Raw genomic sequence first — 17,557 nt, 5'->3', positions numbered from 1 at the left:
CTATATTGTCTAGGAACAATGTTCATAATGTATTAGATAAATGAAAACATATTACAGGGGCTCCTGGGTGGCTTAGTGGTTAAACATGTAACTTCAGCTTAGGTCATGATCTCAGTTTGTGGGTTCAAGCCCACGTTAGGCTCTGTGCTGACAACTCAGAGCCTGGACCCTGCTTCGGATTTGGTCTCCCTTTCTCTCTCTGCTCCTCCCCCACTTGTGCTTTGTCTCTCTGTCTTTCAAAAATAAATAAACATTTTAAAAAATTTTAAAAAAAGAACATATTACAAAATGGTTTAATCATATTGCATTTTATATAAATATATTCTTAGACAAAAGGCTAGAAATAAAAACATTAACTGGTTAATTTTCTTATTTATTAATTTATTTAATAAATACTTTGGTGAAATTTTAAGGAAATTTTTTCCCCTAAGCTAATATTAATACATGTTGAACATATATTACTTTTTCAAGTAGAGGGGAAAAGACCTAAAAGAAAAAGAATTAATGTGGATAGAGACCAAGAAAGAAATTAGGTCAAGGCAACTAACTCATACCACTTCATTGCTTTATAGGTTCATGCTTTGGTAGATAGGAATGATGTGTGCTCTGTATGACTTACGCAGCATTAGTGTACAAGGAACGTGTTCTACCGAGTGAATGAATCCGTTGTTTTTTCCATAACATATAGAGTTATCAAATCACAGTTGTAAACCTAAACTAATGTAACATTGTGTCAACTGTCTTCAATTAAAAAAAAAAACAAAAAGAATCGGGATGCCTGGGTGGCCCCAGCTGGTTAGCATCCAACTCTTGATTTTGGTTCACGTCATGATCTCAGGATTCATGGGTTCAAGCTCTGCGTCAGGCTGTGCACTAACAGTGCGAGATTCTGTCTCTTTCTCTCAAATAAATAAATAAATAAATAAACATAAAAAAGAGAATAAATTGTTTTTCCAATTGTGTTTTTAAAATGTGATTTTTCTTAAAAGGGGTAATGGATATTTATGTTGTATAGAAACTATAGCTCATTTTCTTTTTTCTTTTTTTAAGTTTACTTATTTTGAGAGAGAGAGGGAGAGAAACAGAGCATGTGAGCAGCAGGGAAGGGGCAGAGAGGGAGGGAGTGAGGGAGAATCCCAAGCAGGCTCCGTACTGCCAGTGCCAAGCTTGACATGGGGCTCGACCCCACAAACTCTGAGGTCATGACCCAAGTCTAAATCAAGAATCCGGTGCTTAACTGACTGAGCCACCCAGGCACCCCAGCTCATTTTCTTTCTTTACTTTTTTCTTTTTTTTCCAGCTCATTTTCTTTTCAATATTTTTAATACTCAGTAAGTCTCTACTTAAAATTAAAAGAAAAAAGTTGCTGTTATCTTTGCGTCCAGCAATGAGTTCTGGTGGCTCAGTCGGTTAAGCGTCCACCTTCAGCTCAGGTCATGATCTCACGGTTCATGGGTTTGAGCCCCACATCCGGCTCTGCACTAACAGCTCAGAGCCTGGAGCCTGCTTCAGATTCTGTGTGTCTCTCTCTCTCTCTGCCCCTCTCCTGCTCTTGCACTGTCTCTCCCTCTCAAAAATAAATAAACATTTAAAAAAAATTATAAAATCTGCAACCAAAAAAATTATAGGTATAAATATATGTAGGTGTATATATATACATATAAATAGTCTTTTATTTTCTTTTTAAATGTTTCTGGGCATTTTATGCTAGATGCCTCTCTTTTTATATGCAGACATAAGATAGTTTTTAAAATTTTGCCTTTTTAAACATGATTTTTCACAAAGATGATGAGGATGTGCTATGGATAAAACTTCTACACTAACTTCTTTTAAAAAATGTGTAACTTGACTTCCAGGGCATCAAAAACGATTTTTTATTTTGAAGCAAAATTATTCTGGCCAATGAAAAGAAAGGAGTACTATTAGAATTTCTCCTTTCTCCACTTTGCAATGTTAGTATAAAGAATCTTTTTCTGTAATATATTGAAAATCTTTGATTTCCATTTGACTTTGCATACTCAAATGTGATATAAAAATAGGTAGACGAGGGGGGCATCTGGGTGGCTCAGTTGGTTGGGTGTCTGATGTGGGCTAAGGTCGTGATCTCACGGTTCATGGGTTCAAACCCCACATTGGGCTCTGTGCTGACAGCTCAGAACGTGGAGCCTGCTTCAGATTTTGGGTCTCCCTCTCTCTCTCTGCCCCTTCCTGCTTGTATTCTGTCTCTCTCTCTCTCTCCCCAAAATAAATAAAACATTAACAAAAAATAGGTAGATGAGGGGCACCTGGGTGGCTCAGTTAGTTAAGCGTCCGACTTCAGCTCAGGTCATCATCTCAGGGTTGGTGAGTTTTAGCCCCGCATTGGGCTCTGTGCTGACAACTCAGAGCCTGGAGTCTGCTTTAGATTCTGTGTCTCCCTCTCTCTCTGACCCTCCCCTGCTCGTGCTCTGTCTCTCAAAAACAAATATTTGAAAATAAATAAGTAAATAAATAAATAAAGGTAGATGATTCTTTAAAAATTTTTACTTTTAATTTTACTGCTTTTATTTATTTTTTTGCAAAAGGAATTTCTATTTATTTATTTATTTTTATTGACTTCTCTCTTTTTTTTCTTTTTTTAATATATGAAATTTATTGTCAAATTGGTTTCCATACAACACCCAGTGCTCATCCCAAAAGATGCCCCTTCAATACCCATCACCTTCCTTTCATTTTATTTTAATTTATTTATCTTTATTTTTTAATATAATTTATTGTCAAATTGGCTAACATACAGTGTGTACACAGTGTGCTCTTGGTTTTGGGGGTAGAGTCCCGTGATTCATTGCCTACATACAACACCCAGTGCTCATCCCAACAGTGCTCTCCTCGGTGCCCATCACCATTTTCCCCTCTTCCTCACCCTCCATCAACTCTCAGTTTGTTCTCTGTATTTAAGAGTCTCTTATGGTTTGCCTCCCTCCCTCTCTATTTGTAACTATTTTTTTCCCTTCCCTTACCCCATGATCTTCTGTTAAGTTTCTCAAGCTCCACATATGAGTGAAAACATATGATATCTATCTTCTCTGACTGACTTATTTCACTTAGGATAATACCCTCCAGTTCCATCCATGTTGCTGCAAATGGCATGATTTTATTCTTTCTCCTTGCCAAGTAGTATTCCACTGTATATATAAACCACATCTTCTTTATCCATTCATTAGTTGATGGACATTTAGGCCCCTTCCATGATTTGGCTGTTGGTGAAAGTGCTGCTATAAACATTGGGGTACATGTGCCCTATGAAATAGCACTCCTGGGGGCGCCTGGGTGGCTTGGTCGGTTAAGTGTCCGACTTCGGCTCAGATCATGATCTTACGGTCCGTGAGTTCGAGCCCCGCGTCGGGCTCTGTGCTGACGGCTCAGAGCCTGGAGCCTGCTTCCGATTCTGTGTCTCCCTCTCTCTCTGACCCTCCCCCATTCATGCTCTGTCTCTCTCTGTCTCAAAAATAAATAAACGTTAAAAAAAAAAATTAAAAAAAAAAGAAATAGCACTCCTGTATCCTTTGGATAAATTCTGAGTAGTACTATTTCTGGGTCGTAGGATAGTTCTATTTTTAATTTTTTGAGGAACCTCCACACTGTTTTCCAGAGCGGCTGCACTAGTTTGCATTCCCACCAACAGTGCAAGCGGGTTCCCATTTCTCCATAACCACGCCAGCATCTGTTGTTTCCTGAGTTGTTTAATTTTAGTCACTCTGACCAGTGTGAGGTGGTATCTCAGTGTGGTTTCGATTTGTATTTCCTTGATGATGAGTCACGTTGAGCATCTTTTCATGTGTCTGTTGGCCATCTGGATGTCTCCTTTGGAAAAGTGTCTATTTGTGTCTTCTGCCCTTTTGTTCACTGGACTATCTGGTTTTTGGGTGTTGAGTTTGGTAAATTCTTTATAGATTTTGGATACTAACCCTTTATCTGATATGTCATTTGCAAATATCTTTTCCTATTCCATCGGTTGCCTTTTAGTTTTGTTGTTTCCTTTGCAGCTTTTTATCTTGATGAGGTCCCCGTTCATTTTTGCTTTTAATTCCCTTGACTTTGGAGATGTGTCGAACAAGAAATTGCTGCTGCTGAGGTCAAAGAGGTTGTTGCCTGTTTTCTCCTCTCGGGTTTCGATGGTTTCCTGTCTCACATTTAGGTCGTTCATCCATTTTGAGTTTATTTTTGTGTATGGTGTAAGAAGTGGTCTAATTTCATCCTTCTGCATGTTGCTGTCCAGTTCTCCCAGAATCATTTTTTTTTTAATTTTTTTTTAATGTTTATTTATTTTTGAGAGAGACTGAGACAGAGTTTGAGCAGGGGAGGGGCAGAGAGAGAGAGGGAGACAGAATCCAAAACAGGCTCTAGGCTCTGAGCTGTCAGCACAGAGCCCGACGTGGGGCTTGAACCCACGGACCGTGAGATCATGACCTGAGCCAAAGTCGGACGCTCAACCTCCTGAGCCACCCAGGTGCCCCTCCCAGCATTATTTGTTAAAGAGACTGTCTTTTTTCCATTGGATATTCTTTCCTGCTTTGTCAAAGATTAGTTGGCCATACTTTTGTGGGTCCAATTTTGGAGTCTCTATTCTGTTCCATTGGTCTGTTTGTCTGTTTTTATGCCAATACCATGCTGTCTTGATGATTACAGCTTTGTAGTAGAGGCTAAAGTCTGGGATTGTGATGCCTCCCACTTTGGTCTTCTTTTTCAGTATTACTTTGGCTATTCGGTGTCTTCGGTGTCTTCTGTGGTTCTATACAAATTTTAGAATTGTTTGTTCTAAAGGAAAGCTGGTGCAATTTTGATTGGGATTGCATTGAATGTGTAGATAGCTTTGGGTAGTATTGACATTTTAACAATATTTATTCTTCCAATCCATGATCCTGGAATGTTTTTCCATTTCTTTGTATCTTCTTCAATTTCATTCATAAGCTTTCTATAGTTTTCAGCATTGGTTTTACATCTTTGGTTAGGTTTAGGTATTTTATGGTTCTGGGTGCAGTTGTAAATGGGATCGATTTCTTGAATTCTCTTTCTTTTGCTTCATTATTGGTGTATAGAAGTGCAGCTGGTTTCTGTACATTGATTTTGTATCCTGTGACTTTGCTGAATTCATGTATCAGTTCTAGCAGCTTTTTGGTGGAGTCTTTCACATTTTCCATGTAGAGTATCATGTCATCTATGAAGAGTGAAAGTTTGACTTCTTTGCCAATTTTGATGTCTTTTATTTCATTTTGTTTTCTGATTGCTGATACTAGGACTTCCAACACTATGTTAAACAACAGTGGTGAGAGTGGACATCCCTGTCGTGTTCCTGATCTTAGGGGGAAAGCTCTCAGTTTTTTCCCATTGAGGATGATATTAGCTGTGGGCTTTTCATAAATGGCTTTTATAATGTTTAAGTATGTTCTTTCTATCCTGACTTTCTTGAGGGTTTTTATTAAGAAAGCATACTGCCAAATGCTTTTTCTGTATCTATTGACAGGATCATATGGTTCTTACCTTTCTTTTATTAATGTTATGTATCACATTGGTTGATTTGCAAATATTGAACCAGCCCTGCAGCCCAGGAGTGAATCCCACTTGATCATGGTGAATAATTCTTTTTATATGTTGTTGAATTTGATTTGCTAGTATCTTGTTGAGAATGTTTGCATCCATGTTCATCGGGGATATTGGGCTGTAATTCTCCTTTTTTGTGGGATCTTTGTCTGGTTTAGGAATGAAGGTAATGCTGGCTTCATAGAATGAGTCCGGAAGTTTTCCTTCTATTTCTATTTTTTGAGACAGCTTGAGAAGGATAACTATTAACTCTGTTTTAAACGTCTGGTAGAATTCCCCTGGGAAGTTGTCTGGCCCAAGACTCTTATTTGTTGGGAGATTTTTGATAACTGATTCAATTCTTCACTAGTTATGGGTCTATTCAAATTTTCTGTTTCTTCCTGTTTGAGTTTTGGTAATGTGTGAGTGTCTAGGAGTTTGTCCATTTCTTCCAGGTTGTCCAGTTTGTTGGCATACAATTTTTCATAGTATTCTCTGATAATTGTTATTTATTTATTTATTTATTTATTTATAAAAAATAAAAATAGGTAGATGAGTCATAATAGGATTCTTTAAAAATTTTTACTTTTAATTTCGTTGCTTTAAAAATTTTTATTTTTAGTTTTTTGAATGTGTGATGTTTTCACAAGTTTATAATTCAACATGTATAAAAACATCTTGTTCCCTCCCTTATTTCTTCCTTCGAATTAACATTTTTACCAGTTACTTCCATTTCCTTTCAGAACTAATGTATATATACACAAGCATATGCTATATTTTACCAAATGTTAGTTCCTTCTAATCCTAGCTTGATAAAATAGGTAAAGATGCAGGGAAGGATTTAAATAACACAAGCTTGATATAAAAGATACACAGAAAACTTTGTACCCCCCTACAGAGAATAGTCTTTCCAAACATGCTTGTAAATGTGTAAGAATTAGTCCAGTGTTATACCATAAAGTAAAAATATGCCAAAGTAAAAATAGTACAGACTATAGGTTAAAGGAGAAAAACAACACTATAATCATCTCAGTGTATATTTAAAAGCCATTTGAAAACATACAACATTCATTCTCGCTCTTCCTTTCTCTATTACTTTGTTTTAGGTAAGAGTTTTGTAAAAAGCATATGTTAGATATGGACTTCTAACAGAATTTGAGGATCTTTGGCTTTTAATAGTGGAATTTCTGTATTTCTGTTATTTTTTGTTTTAGGTTTTTTTTTTTTTTGTGATCACTGATTTTTTTCACTCACCATCATAATGTTTTGTTTATTGTGTTTTCTTGTATTCCATCCTCCCCAGCAACCTCCCCCACTTTGTTTTGTGGATTTCGTTTTTTGAAATTGCTGTATCTATTTCACTTCTACTAGTAGTTTCTGTTAAAATCTGTTTTAACAAAATATTTGTGGTAATTAAAGAGTTTTGAAGACTAATGTAGAAAACATATGTGGACCCACACAGAGATTCAGAAATAAACATTACTGGTACATTTGAAACCTCTACTTCTCCCTCATCAACAGCCTTCCTGTCTCTACAAGGTAGCTATTGTTCTAAATTTGATTATCCTTAAACTGTTACGAACACATTTGAAACAAATTAAACAGGGCTTAACCTTTGCCCCTTCTTTTGGCAAGAGGGCGTCTTTAAGAACAATTTTTTTGGGTGTGGGGAAGTATATTTAGTTTAATATTTCATGTGTTTGGGAAGAATTTTACATGCATATTATATATTATACATATATATAGGTATATATAATATATATAATATAGAATTCTTTTTAATAAGCTATTAGTTCATTTAGATATCTACTTATTAAAAAATGCTTTTAGGACATCTTTTTTTAATGTTAATAAGTACCTACAACTTTAATTTGGAGGAAGAGATCAAAGGGTTATTTGCATTCTAAAAATTCAAACTGATTTATTTTTATATTTGATCAAATTTTTGTTTGAAAAATTTGGAAAAGAACCTGAATTTAAATAGTTTAATAATACAAGGAGTGATGTGTTTATGAGAAGTCTGTACAGCAAATAGAACTAGTATTGACATTAGTAGAGTAAATTATATATATATATATATATATATATATATATATATATATATGTATGTGTATATATATTTATATAAATGTACAGGATCAGAACTCAGGCCTTTGTTTATCACTCTTCCTAATTAAAGTGTTCTAACAATGAAAATTCCCCCCAAATTTAAATAGTTATAATAGGTAGTTTTGAAATTTTTTTCTTTTATTTAGCAGTTTCCTTATATAAACAAACCACACATGTATCTAGGTCAGTCTGGGAAACCTTCCTTCATCCTTTCAGAGTCAACCATCTGCAGTGTAATATCTGGTCGTTGAATATATTTCTGTTAGATTTTCTAAATTTCTGTAAAATATAATTTGTGATAATTATAATCTACTACAATTTATAGCTGTTTTTGCTATAATATGTTTTATATTTTTATATGAGGTATGTTTATGTAATTTGGACTTATATATTTTAAGTAGGTTTAACTATTAAACATAAATTACAACTCATTTAATTCCTCATGCAAAATTGTATCATGAATGATGATATAGTAATCTTTTCTGTGATTGTCATGAAAATTTGAATTTAGTTTTCTCTGTTTTAATAGTATTTTTCTTCTAAACATGTTTCTAAAAATAGGAGTATTTTCTGCATTGCGTGCTGTTCCCCAAAAGGAAGGATACCTTGGATTGTATAAAGGGAATGGTGCAATGATGATTCGAATCTTTCCCTATGGTGCAATCCAGTTTATGGCATTTGAGCATTATAAAACGGTATTTGAACTTTTATCTTCTTTTCCTTTTGTGTTTGAATATCATACTTAGTTGACAGGCATTTGCTTTGGCCTTTAAAGTTACTTTGGATGAATGGGTAAAGTAATGCCTTTTTGAAGGAAGAAGACTTGTGATAGTTTAAATTTTTTTTTTAATGTTTACTTATTTTTGAGAGAGAGAGACAGAGCATAAGTGGGGGAGGAGCAAGAGAGAGAGGGAGACACAGAATCAGAAGCAGGCTCCAGGCTCTGAGCTGTCAGCACAGAGCCCCATGTGGAGCTCGAACCCATGAACAGTGAGATCATGACCTGAGCCAAAGTCAGATGCTTAACTGACTAAGCCACCCAGGCTCCCCTAAATTTTTTTTTTTTTTAATTTTTTTTTCAACGTTTTTTATTTTTGGGACAGAGAGAAACAGAGTATGAACGGGGGAGGGGCAGAGAGAGAGGGAGACACAGAATCAGAAACAGGCTCCAGGCTCCGAGCCATCAGCCCAGAGCCTGATGTGGGGCTCGAACTCACAGACCGCGAGATCGTGACCTGGCTGAAGTCGGACGCTTAACCGACTGCGCCACCCAGGCGCCCCTCCCCTAAATTTTTAAATGTAACTTGGTTTTGGAGTTATCTAGTCCTGCATTGTTAGTCATTTAAAAAAAATTTTTTTTAATGTTTTATTTATTTTTGAGACAGAGAGAGAGCATGAGCAAGGGAGAGGCAGAGAGAGAGCGAGCCACAGAATCTGAAGCAGGCTCCAGGCTCTGAGCTGTCAGCACAGAGCCCAACGCAGGGCTCAAACTCACGAACCGTGAGATCATGACCTGAGCCGAAGTCAGACGCTCAACTTACTGAGCCACCCAGGCGCCCCAGTTGTTAGTCATTTTTGAGCAAATTGTTTATGTATACATTTACGAAGAAGAGCCAAAATATACTTCAAATAGGTAATAATAAATACAGAAAATATTAATAGCTTTTTAATGTGCTTTTTGTTTCTCAGTTGTAGGAAAGGAACATTGTAGCTTTGGATTTCTTACAAATAAAATAGTGAAATCATATTGTGAAAGTCTGTTTTTGAGTAATGCAATCAATTAACAACTTTTCCCATCCTACTCATTGATTGACGTTCTCTTTTCTGTGGGAGTGAAAGTGACACAGAATGGTTAAGTATGCTAAATTTCATAGGGTGTCTTAAAAGGAAAAGTAAGCAATAGAGATGAGAACAACATTCCAAGCTAATCAGTCAGAATTGGTGTCATCAGTATGTCAAGACTTCATTGTAGTGGCATTTTATTTGTACTACTGCCACTCACACTTTAAGTATATGTGGTCATGAATGTGCAATATAGTATATTTGACAATTCTAAGTTAGATTGTAAAAGAGCAGAATTGGCATAAAAGCTACATAGGACATACCTGACCTTATGATGTGTTACAATTGTGGTCACTTCATTTACTAATTTTCTTTTTACTAGTTGTGTAACTCTTTTTTGAAATTTCTTCATTATTAAACAGTGAAATGAGAAGTATTTTTAAAATATTCCATTTAATTTGGTATTTTGGTTTCTAGGTAATTACTACAAAACTGGGAGTTTCTGGTCATGTGCACAGATTGATGGCTGGATCCATGGCAGGTAAGAGGAGTGGGTATATTTCATTTCTGACAAATTAATTTTCTACTAAAATACTTAATTTGGTTTAGATAATATTATGACATTGATTAAGTAACATAAATTTTTCATCTTCCTACACTCAGTTATATAAGAAATCATTAATATCCCAACTCAAAAAAAAAGTATTTTACAGTAGGAGAAGGTAAGGAATGGTCTAAATGTACAATTATGAATAACATACATTCCCTTTAACAATTCTACTTCTGGAAATTGTTTTTTTCTTTCAAATATTTTTTTAAAATGTTGGAAAAAACAAGAGGCCACTGTGCCTTTATAAAGAAACAAACATTTGAGGGGCGCCTGGATGGCTCAGTCGGTTGAGCCACCGACTTCGGCTCAGGTCATGATCTCACGGTTTGTGAGTTCAAGCCCCGCGTCGGGCTCTGTGCTGCCAGCTCAGAGCCTGGAGCCTGCTTCTGATTCTGTGTCTCCTTCTCTCTCTGACCCTCCCCCACTCATGCTCTGTCTCTCTCTGCCTCAGAAATAAATAAACATTAAAAAAAAATTAAAAAAAGAAAAGAAACAAACATTTGAATGCCTGGGTGGCTCAGTCGGTTAAGTGTCTGACTTTGGCTCAGGTCATGATCTCACTGTTCGTGGGTTTGTGTCCTACATCAGGCTCTGTGCTGTTAGCTCAGGGCCTGGATCCTGCTTTAGATTCTGTCTCTCCCTCTCTCTCTCTGCCCCTCCCCTGTTTGCACTCTGTCTCTGGCTCTCAAAAATATTGGGGTGCCTGGGTGGTTCAGTCGGTTGGGCGTCCGACTTCGGCTCAGGTCACAATCTTGTGGTTCACGAGTTCAAGCCCCTGTGTCGCACTCTGTGCTGACAGCTCGGAGCCTGGAGACTGCTTTGGATTCTGTGTCTCCCTCTCTGCCCCTTCCCTGCTCATGTCTCTCTGTTTCTCAAAGATGAATAAACATTAAAAAAAATTTTTTTTAATGAATAAACGTTAAAAAAACATTAAAAATATTATAATGACTATAATAATACAAACTCTTATACAGTGCAATACTTCCACTCCCTAAAAACAATCACTAATCACTATTAGCTGTTTCTTATGTATGCTTTTTTTTTTTTAAGTTTATTTATTTATTTTGAGAGAGAGAGAGCACAAATGGTAGGGCCAGAGAGAGAGAATCCCAAACAGGCTGCACACTGTTAGCACAGAGCCTGACATGGGGCTTGAACCCACAAACCAAGAGATCATGACCTGAGCTGAAATTGAGAGTCATACACTTAACTGACTGAGCCACCCAGGTGCCCCATATGCTTTTTCCAGTACTATTCTATAAGATTGGAACCTTTCTTTTACCGTTATCGCGAGGCTGTTTTCTATATCAATACATAGATCTTTCTTATTTTTTTTAAACAACCTGTGTTATATTCTAATGTATGAATGTACCATGCTTTTTCTTTTTTAAGTTTTTGTTTATTTATTTTGAGAGGGAGAGAACAAGTGGGGGAAGGACAGAGAAAGGGAGAGAGAGAGAGAGAATCCCAAGTAGGTTCCGCACTGTCATGTGGGTCCCAAACCCACGAACTGAGAGATCACTACCTGAGCTGAAATTAAGAGTTGGATGCTTAACCAGCTGAGCCATCCAGGTACCCCTGAATATATCATGCTTTATTTAATCCAGTCCCCTATTGATCGGTCTTTGGAATATTTTCAGTTTTTGTTTCACAAATAACCATTATACTTGTATTATTATATCTGTAGAATAAATTTTGAGAAGAAAAATTACTTTATCAAAGGGTATGTGTATTTAAATTTTGATAAGCATTGTCAAACTGATCTTCATAATGCTTTTAATGGCTTTTCCTCCTACTATACCATACCAACAGTGGGTCTTATTAGATTTTTAATATTTGGCAATTATTATTATTATTTTTAATGTTTATTTATTCTTGTCAGAGAGACAGTGTGAGGGGGGGAGGGGCAGAGAGAGAGGGAGACACAGAATCCGAAGCAGGCTCTAGACTCTGAGCTGTCAGCAAAGAGCCCAATGCGGGCCTCAAACCCACGAACCATGAGACATGACCTGAGCTGAAGTTGGACACTTAACCAAGTGAGCCACGCAGGCGCCCCGATATTTGGCAATTAATTATGAGTAAGGCTGATCAGCTTTCCAATGTTTATTGACCATTCGTATTTCTTTTACTTGCAACCTGAGTTGTTTCTATTTTTTAAATATTCATTTTTGCTTAAAACAACTAGGAAAAATTATGTTTATAAGTTTGGGAATTAGGACATTTTTTTTTCTGTCAAGTATTGCTAATAGTTTATTTCTCGGTTTTAGATTTGTCTTTTAACCTTATTTGTGATTTTTTTAAGAAAAATCATCTACTTCTGAAACCAATATTGCACTGTATGTTAACCAACTAAATTTTAAATAGAAATTGTTATTATTATTATTATTATTATTATGAGAGAGAGAGAATGTGTGCTTCAGCAAGGGAGGGGTGGGCTGGGAGGTAGAGAGGATCTGAAGCAGGCTCTGTGCTAACAGCAGAAAAAGCTCAATGTAGGGCTTGAACCCACAAACTGCAAGATCATTACCGGAGCTGAAGTCAGACACTTAACCAACTCAGCCACCCAGGGGCCCCTAAATAGAAATTATTAAAAAGAGGGAGAGAGAGAGAGAGAGAGAGAGAGAGAAATAAAGTACAATGTAAAAACAACAACAAAAAAGAATAATCCTCCACAATTCTGTCTTACACATACACACAAATATACATACCCCACACACCCATAAGTAGTTTTACATGCCAGTTGGTTAGTCTTTTCCTCTTTGGCTTCAAAAATTTTTGTGGTGTTTAGAAATGCCTTCTCTATTCTAAGATAAAAACATTTGATCATGTTTTCTACTACAATGTTTTTTATATTGATGATTTTTATGTTGATTTTTTTCATATTTTATTTATTTATTTTAAGGCACTGACAACTTTTTTTTTAAGTTTATTTATTTTGAGAGAGACAGCACATACATGAATGCATGTGTGTGTGAACAGGGGAGGGGCAGAGACAGAGCAAGAGAAGGAATCCCAAGTAGGCTCCATGCTCAGTGCAGAGCCTGACGTGGGGCTCTATCCCATGACCATGTGATCATGACCAGAGCCGAAATCAAGAGTCTGATGCTTAACTGACTGAGCCACCCAGTCATCCCTAGTGTTTGTTTTTATGTAAAAAATGAAGTAAGGATTAAATAAAAATTTTTTCCAAATGACTAGCTCCTTATGCCAACATTATTTACTTAATAACATGCTTTTTTTCTGATTTTAAGCCCCATCTGTATCATATACTAAATTCAGTGATTTTATTTAAGAGAGGAAGTAAAGATGTATACAGTGATATTTAACAACAGATGTTCACTGCAGTTTTATCATATCAAGTTATTTTTTTATTTTTTAATTAAAACACATTTTTAAAATTATTTTTTTAACATTTTATTTATTTTTGAGATAGGGAGAGACAGAGCATGAACAGGGGAGGGTCAGAGAGAGGGAGACACAAAATCTGAAATAGGCTCCAGGCTCTGAGCTGTCAGCACAGAGCCCGACGCGGGGCTCGAACTCACAGACCGTGAGATCATGACCTGAGCTGAAGTCGGCCGCCTAACCGACTGAGCCATCCAGGCACCCCTAAAACACATTTTTAATGTTTATTTATTTTTGAGAGAGAGAGAGACAGAGAGACAGAGACAGAACGCAAGTGGGGGAGGGGCAGAGAAGGAAGGAGACCCAGAATCTGAAGCAGGCTGCAGGCTCTGGGCTGTCCGCACAGAGCCCGATCCAGGGCCTGAACCTATGACCATGAGATCATGATCTGAGCTGAAGTCCAACGTTTAACCGACTGAGCCACCCAGGCACCCCTCAACAGTTATTTAAATATGTAGCTATAAAAGAGTGGTAAAAAAAATTCCACATATCAGAATATCTAAAGCCCTTGAGATCTGCATATGTGGTATGATGTGGAGAGGAATGGGGACAGATGTGTTGAGCATGTAGGCCTCAAAAGACAACAAAAATCTGGATAGCTGTTGGAGACACTATGACTATAGATAATCATCTATCTTCCTGGTTGGGACGACAGGCTTGCTCTTGGATGACAGGTCTCAGGGACTTTCCAGGTAGAATATCACACTCTGAAACCAAGGACACTCAGCCTTACCTTTCCACCTAGATATATAGTCTTTTTTTTATGGTTCTGCCTTATCCAGTGTTTATTTAGCTCTTTTTAAAAAAAATGTTTATTTATTTTTGAGAGAGAGAGGGAGAGACAGATTCCGAAGCAGGAGGCTCTGAGCTGTCAGCACAGAGCCTGATACAAGGCTCCAACCCACAAACCATGAGATCATGACCCGAGCTAAAGTGGGACGCTTAACTGACTTGAACCACCCCGGCACCACTGTTTAGCTCTTCTTGACTCCTGGTTGGCTGATCCAATTTCAATAAGTAGTAAAAATGATCAGGAGTAATATTCAAAATATTTAGCAACACAACTATAGAGGTACTAATAAATAGCACAGGTTGTGAAAGCCTCCAATTAACTTGTTAGTGTCTGTAGCATGAGATAGCATGTGGTAGTAGTGGTGGTGGGAGTTCTGGTGGGTTAAGAGGGGTACCAGAGCCATGGTAAGGATCTTAGGGAGTTGGAGCAACAGCTGTTTGCCAACTGGTATCGAAATATTTCAGTATGTTACACTGGTATGACAGTGCTGGTTAGCTAACATTAGCTAGCAAGTATTGATTATTTGCTATGTACCATATATAGACCTGAGCACTTGACATGTAATCCTCAGGCACTTAATATGTAGTTTACAGAAAAATACTATGTGGAAAATGCCATGATTATCTTCATTTTTATAGAAAAGAAATTTTAGTAAAGATTCCAGATTATAAAATGTATGATTTTGTACATTACTGTTTAAATTTTCTTTTAGGCAGTTCTTTCTGCCCATGGTTCCCATCCCTGTGCTGTAATAAAAACACCTGAAATAAAAATAGGTAATAAATGAATGAATGAATGAATGAATGAATGAATGAATAAATTTTCTGTCTTTTAAATTAAAAAAAAATTTTAATGCTTATTTATTTTTTAGAGCGGGAGAGAGAGAGAGAGAGCACAAGCAGGGGAGGGGCAGAGAGAGAGGGAGACAGAGGATCCAAAGCAGGCTCTGTGCTGATGCAGAGACATCAATTCACAAACTGTGAGATCATGACCTGAGCCTAAGTTGGACACTTAACTGACTGAGCCACCCAGGCACCCCACTGTCTTTTAATATTTAATTTTTTCATTTTAATGTTTAGTTATATTTGAGAGAGAGGCAGATTGTGAATGGAGGAGGGGCAGGGAGAGAGCTGTCAGTCCAGAGCCTGACATGGGGCTCAAACTTAGGAACTGTGGGATCATGACCTCAGCCAAAGTCAGATGCTTAACCAACTGAGCCACCCAGGCGCCCTGTATCTTTTAAATTTAACCTTACAGGGCCGCCTGGTTAAGCCTGCGACTTTGGCTCAGGTCATGATCTCGTGGTCCATGAGTTCGAGCCTTGTGTCAGGCTCTGTGCTGACAGCTCAGAGCCTGGAGCCTGCTTCAGATTCTGTGTGTCCCTCTCTCTCTATCCCTTGCCCGCTCACACTCTGTCTCTGTCTCTGTCTGTCTCTGTCTCTCTCACAAAAACAAACATTAAGCGGCACCTGGGTGGCTCAGTTGGTTGGGCGTCCGACTATCGGCTCAGGTCATGGTCTAGTGGTTTGTGAGTTCAAGCCCCACGTCAGGGTCTGTGCTGACAGCTCAGAGCCTGGAGCCTGCTTTAGATTCTGTGCTTCCCCCTCTCTCTGCCCCTCCCCTGCTCACGCTCTGTGTCTCTCTGTCTCTCAATGATAAATAAGCGTTAAAAATTTTAAAATAAATAAATAAATAATCATTAAAATAAATAAATAAATTTAACTTTACAAATGACTGATCAAAATCCTTTCTTTGAAGGTTATAAGAAAGATTAAGTTGGATTGTGAACATGTGTTAAATCATGGAGACTTTATTTCCTTTTCACAGCACTTGGTATTATTGAACAGCATTATTCATTCAAATGCTATTTCTAGTTTCATTTTTCTAAAATGAAAGACATGTTAACATCTAGTTTTCAGTACATATTAGAAAATAATAACCATAGGAACTTTAATTTAAAATTTTTTTTTAAGTTTATTTACTTCAAGAGAGACAGAGACAGCTGAGCAGGGGAGTGGCAAAGAGAGAGGGAGAGAGAGAGAGAATCCCAAGTAGACTCCACACTGTCAGTGCAGGGCCCTACTCTGGGCTCCAAGTCATGAAACCACGACATCATGACCTGAGCAGAAACCTAAGAGTCAGACGCTTAACCAACTGAGCCACCCAGGTGCCCCATAAATTTTAAGTTTTAAAGAAAAAAGTTTTTAAAAATTCTAGCAATTACAGATAAGACTAGTGCCTCCATTATTCATCATTTCTATTTTTATTACCATGTTTAAGTATTATAATTTACATTTTGCTTCTATGATTATAAATCATTGAAATGAGTGTTTTAGTTAATTTTATTTATATTAGGTATCTTTGCTCCTGTACCTTAGGTGGCCTTTGAAAGTATGTTTGGAAATTTCTATATCTGCCAAAATAAAAACTGGTGTGTTTTTCACAGTCATTTCAACAGAGCTTATTTTAAGGTTTTTCTGAATTTTAAACTTTTCCCTCATCCTATAACTACAATCCAGTACATGTGGAACCTCAGTCAGCCAGAAAAAGGAAAAACTAGTGACTGAGAATCAAGGTTTGTATATTTACGGAAGTCTTCCTCTTCTTTCCTTCTGTTTCAATTGTTTGAAATCAGTCTTGTTCTGACAGTTCTTATGGAATGAACAGTGACAGGAAAAAGAGAGAAGAGTTAGAAACTAGAAGTGATAAGCTGAGTTTTGCTTGCTTATCTCAAGCTTTGCTTGCTCTGGTCTACTCCACTTTGGTGTTTTGGCTCAAGGCTGGGAGGTCAAATGTACTGAATGCTTCCTGGATCCTGGCTGGCCTCCATTATATTACATTGACCATGGGCAGATCATTTAAGCCTTCTGTAATTCACTCTTCATTTGTTAAAGTGGAGTTTGTGTTTGCCCCACTCCCTCTCTTTCTGAGTTGTTCTGAAAGTCAAAGAACTGCTATGAAAATATTCTGAAAGATCTGAGGTCCTCCTTAAATATGAGGGAATATTATTAAACCTTCCATGCCAGCTCAAGAGACTTATTACATGCTCTTGAGCCAGCCACCTAAATTCCTTATTCCTCTTTCTGTCTCATTTGTAACACAGGGAAAATTTTAGTTTAAATAAAGGTGATATTGGGGGCATTCACTTTCCAATGCCCCCCTCTGTAAAGAGAACTCTCATACTATTCTTACTTTCTGATATTATACTCTAATAAACTTTTGCCTGCTGCTCAAAAAATAAACGAATAAACAAACAAATAAAGGTGATATTAAAAATATTTAACAATCAGTATAGCATG

At 37.1% G+C, this 17,557-nt stretch overlaps 1 protein-coding gene across 2 annotated transcripts in view; it reads left to right on the top strand.

Moving 5' to 3' along the window:
* SLC25A16 (solute carrier family 25 member 16) overlaps positions 1-17,557 on the top strand; it is a 49,289-nt gene that overhangs the window by 7,224 nt on the left and 24,508 nt on the right. For both annotated transcript variants that reach the window (XM_042961012.1, XM_007095826.3), the window contains exons 3-4: positions 8,230-8,363; positions 9,928-9,991. In XM_042961012.1, coding sequence (XP_042816946.1) covers positions 8,230-8,363; positions 9,928-9,991 — 198 coding nt within the window. The remainder of the gene's footprint in view (positions 1-8,229; positions 8,364-9,927; positions 9,992-17,557) is intronic.

This window comes from Panthera tigris, chromosome D2, assembly GCF_018350195.1.
Source record: "Panthera tigris isolate Pti1 chromosome D2, P.tigris_Pti1_mat1.1, whole genome shotgun sequence".
NCBI classification, from domain to species: domain Eukaryota; kingdom Metazoa; phylum Chordata; class Mammalia; order Carnivora; family Felidae; genus Panthera; species Panthera tigris.
Note: the sequence above shows the minus strand (reverse complement) of the source record. Positions and strands in the feature narration are given on the sequence as shown.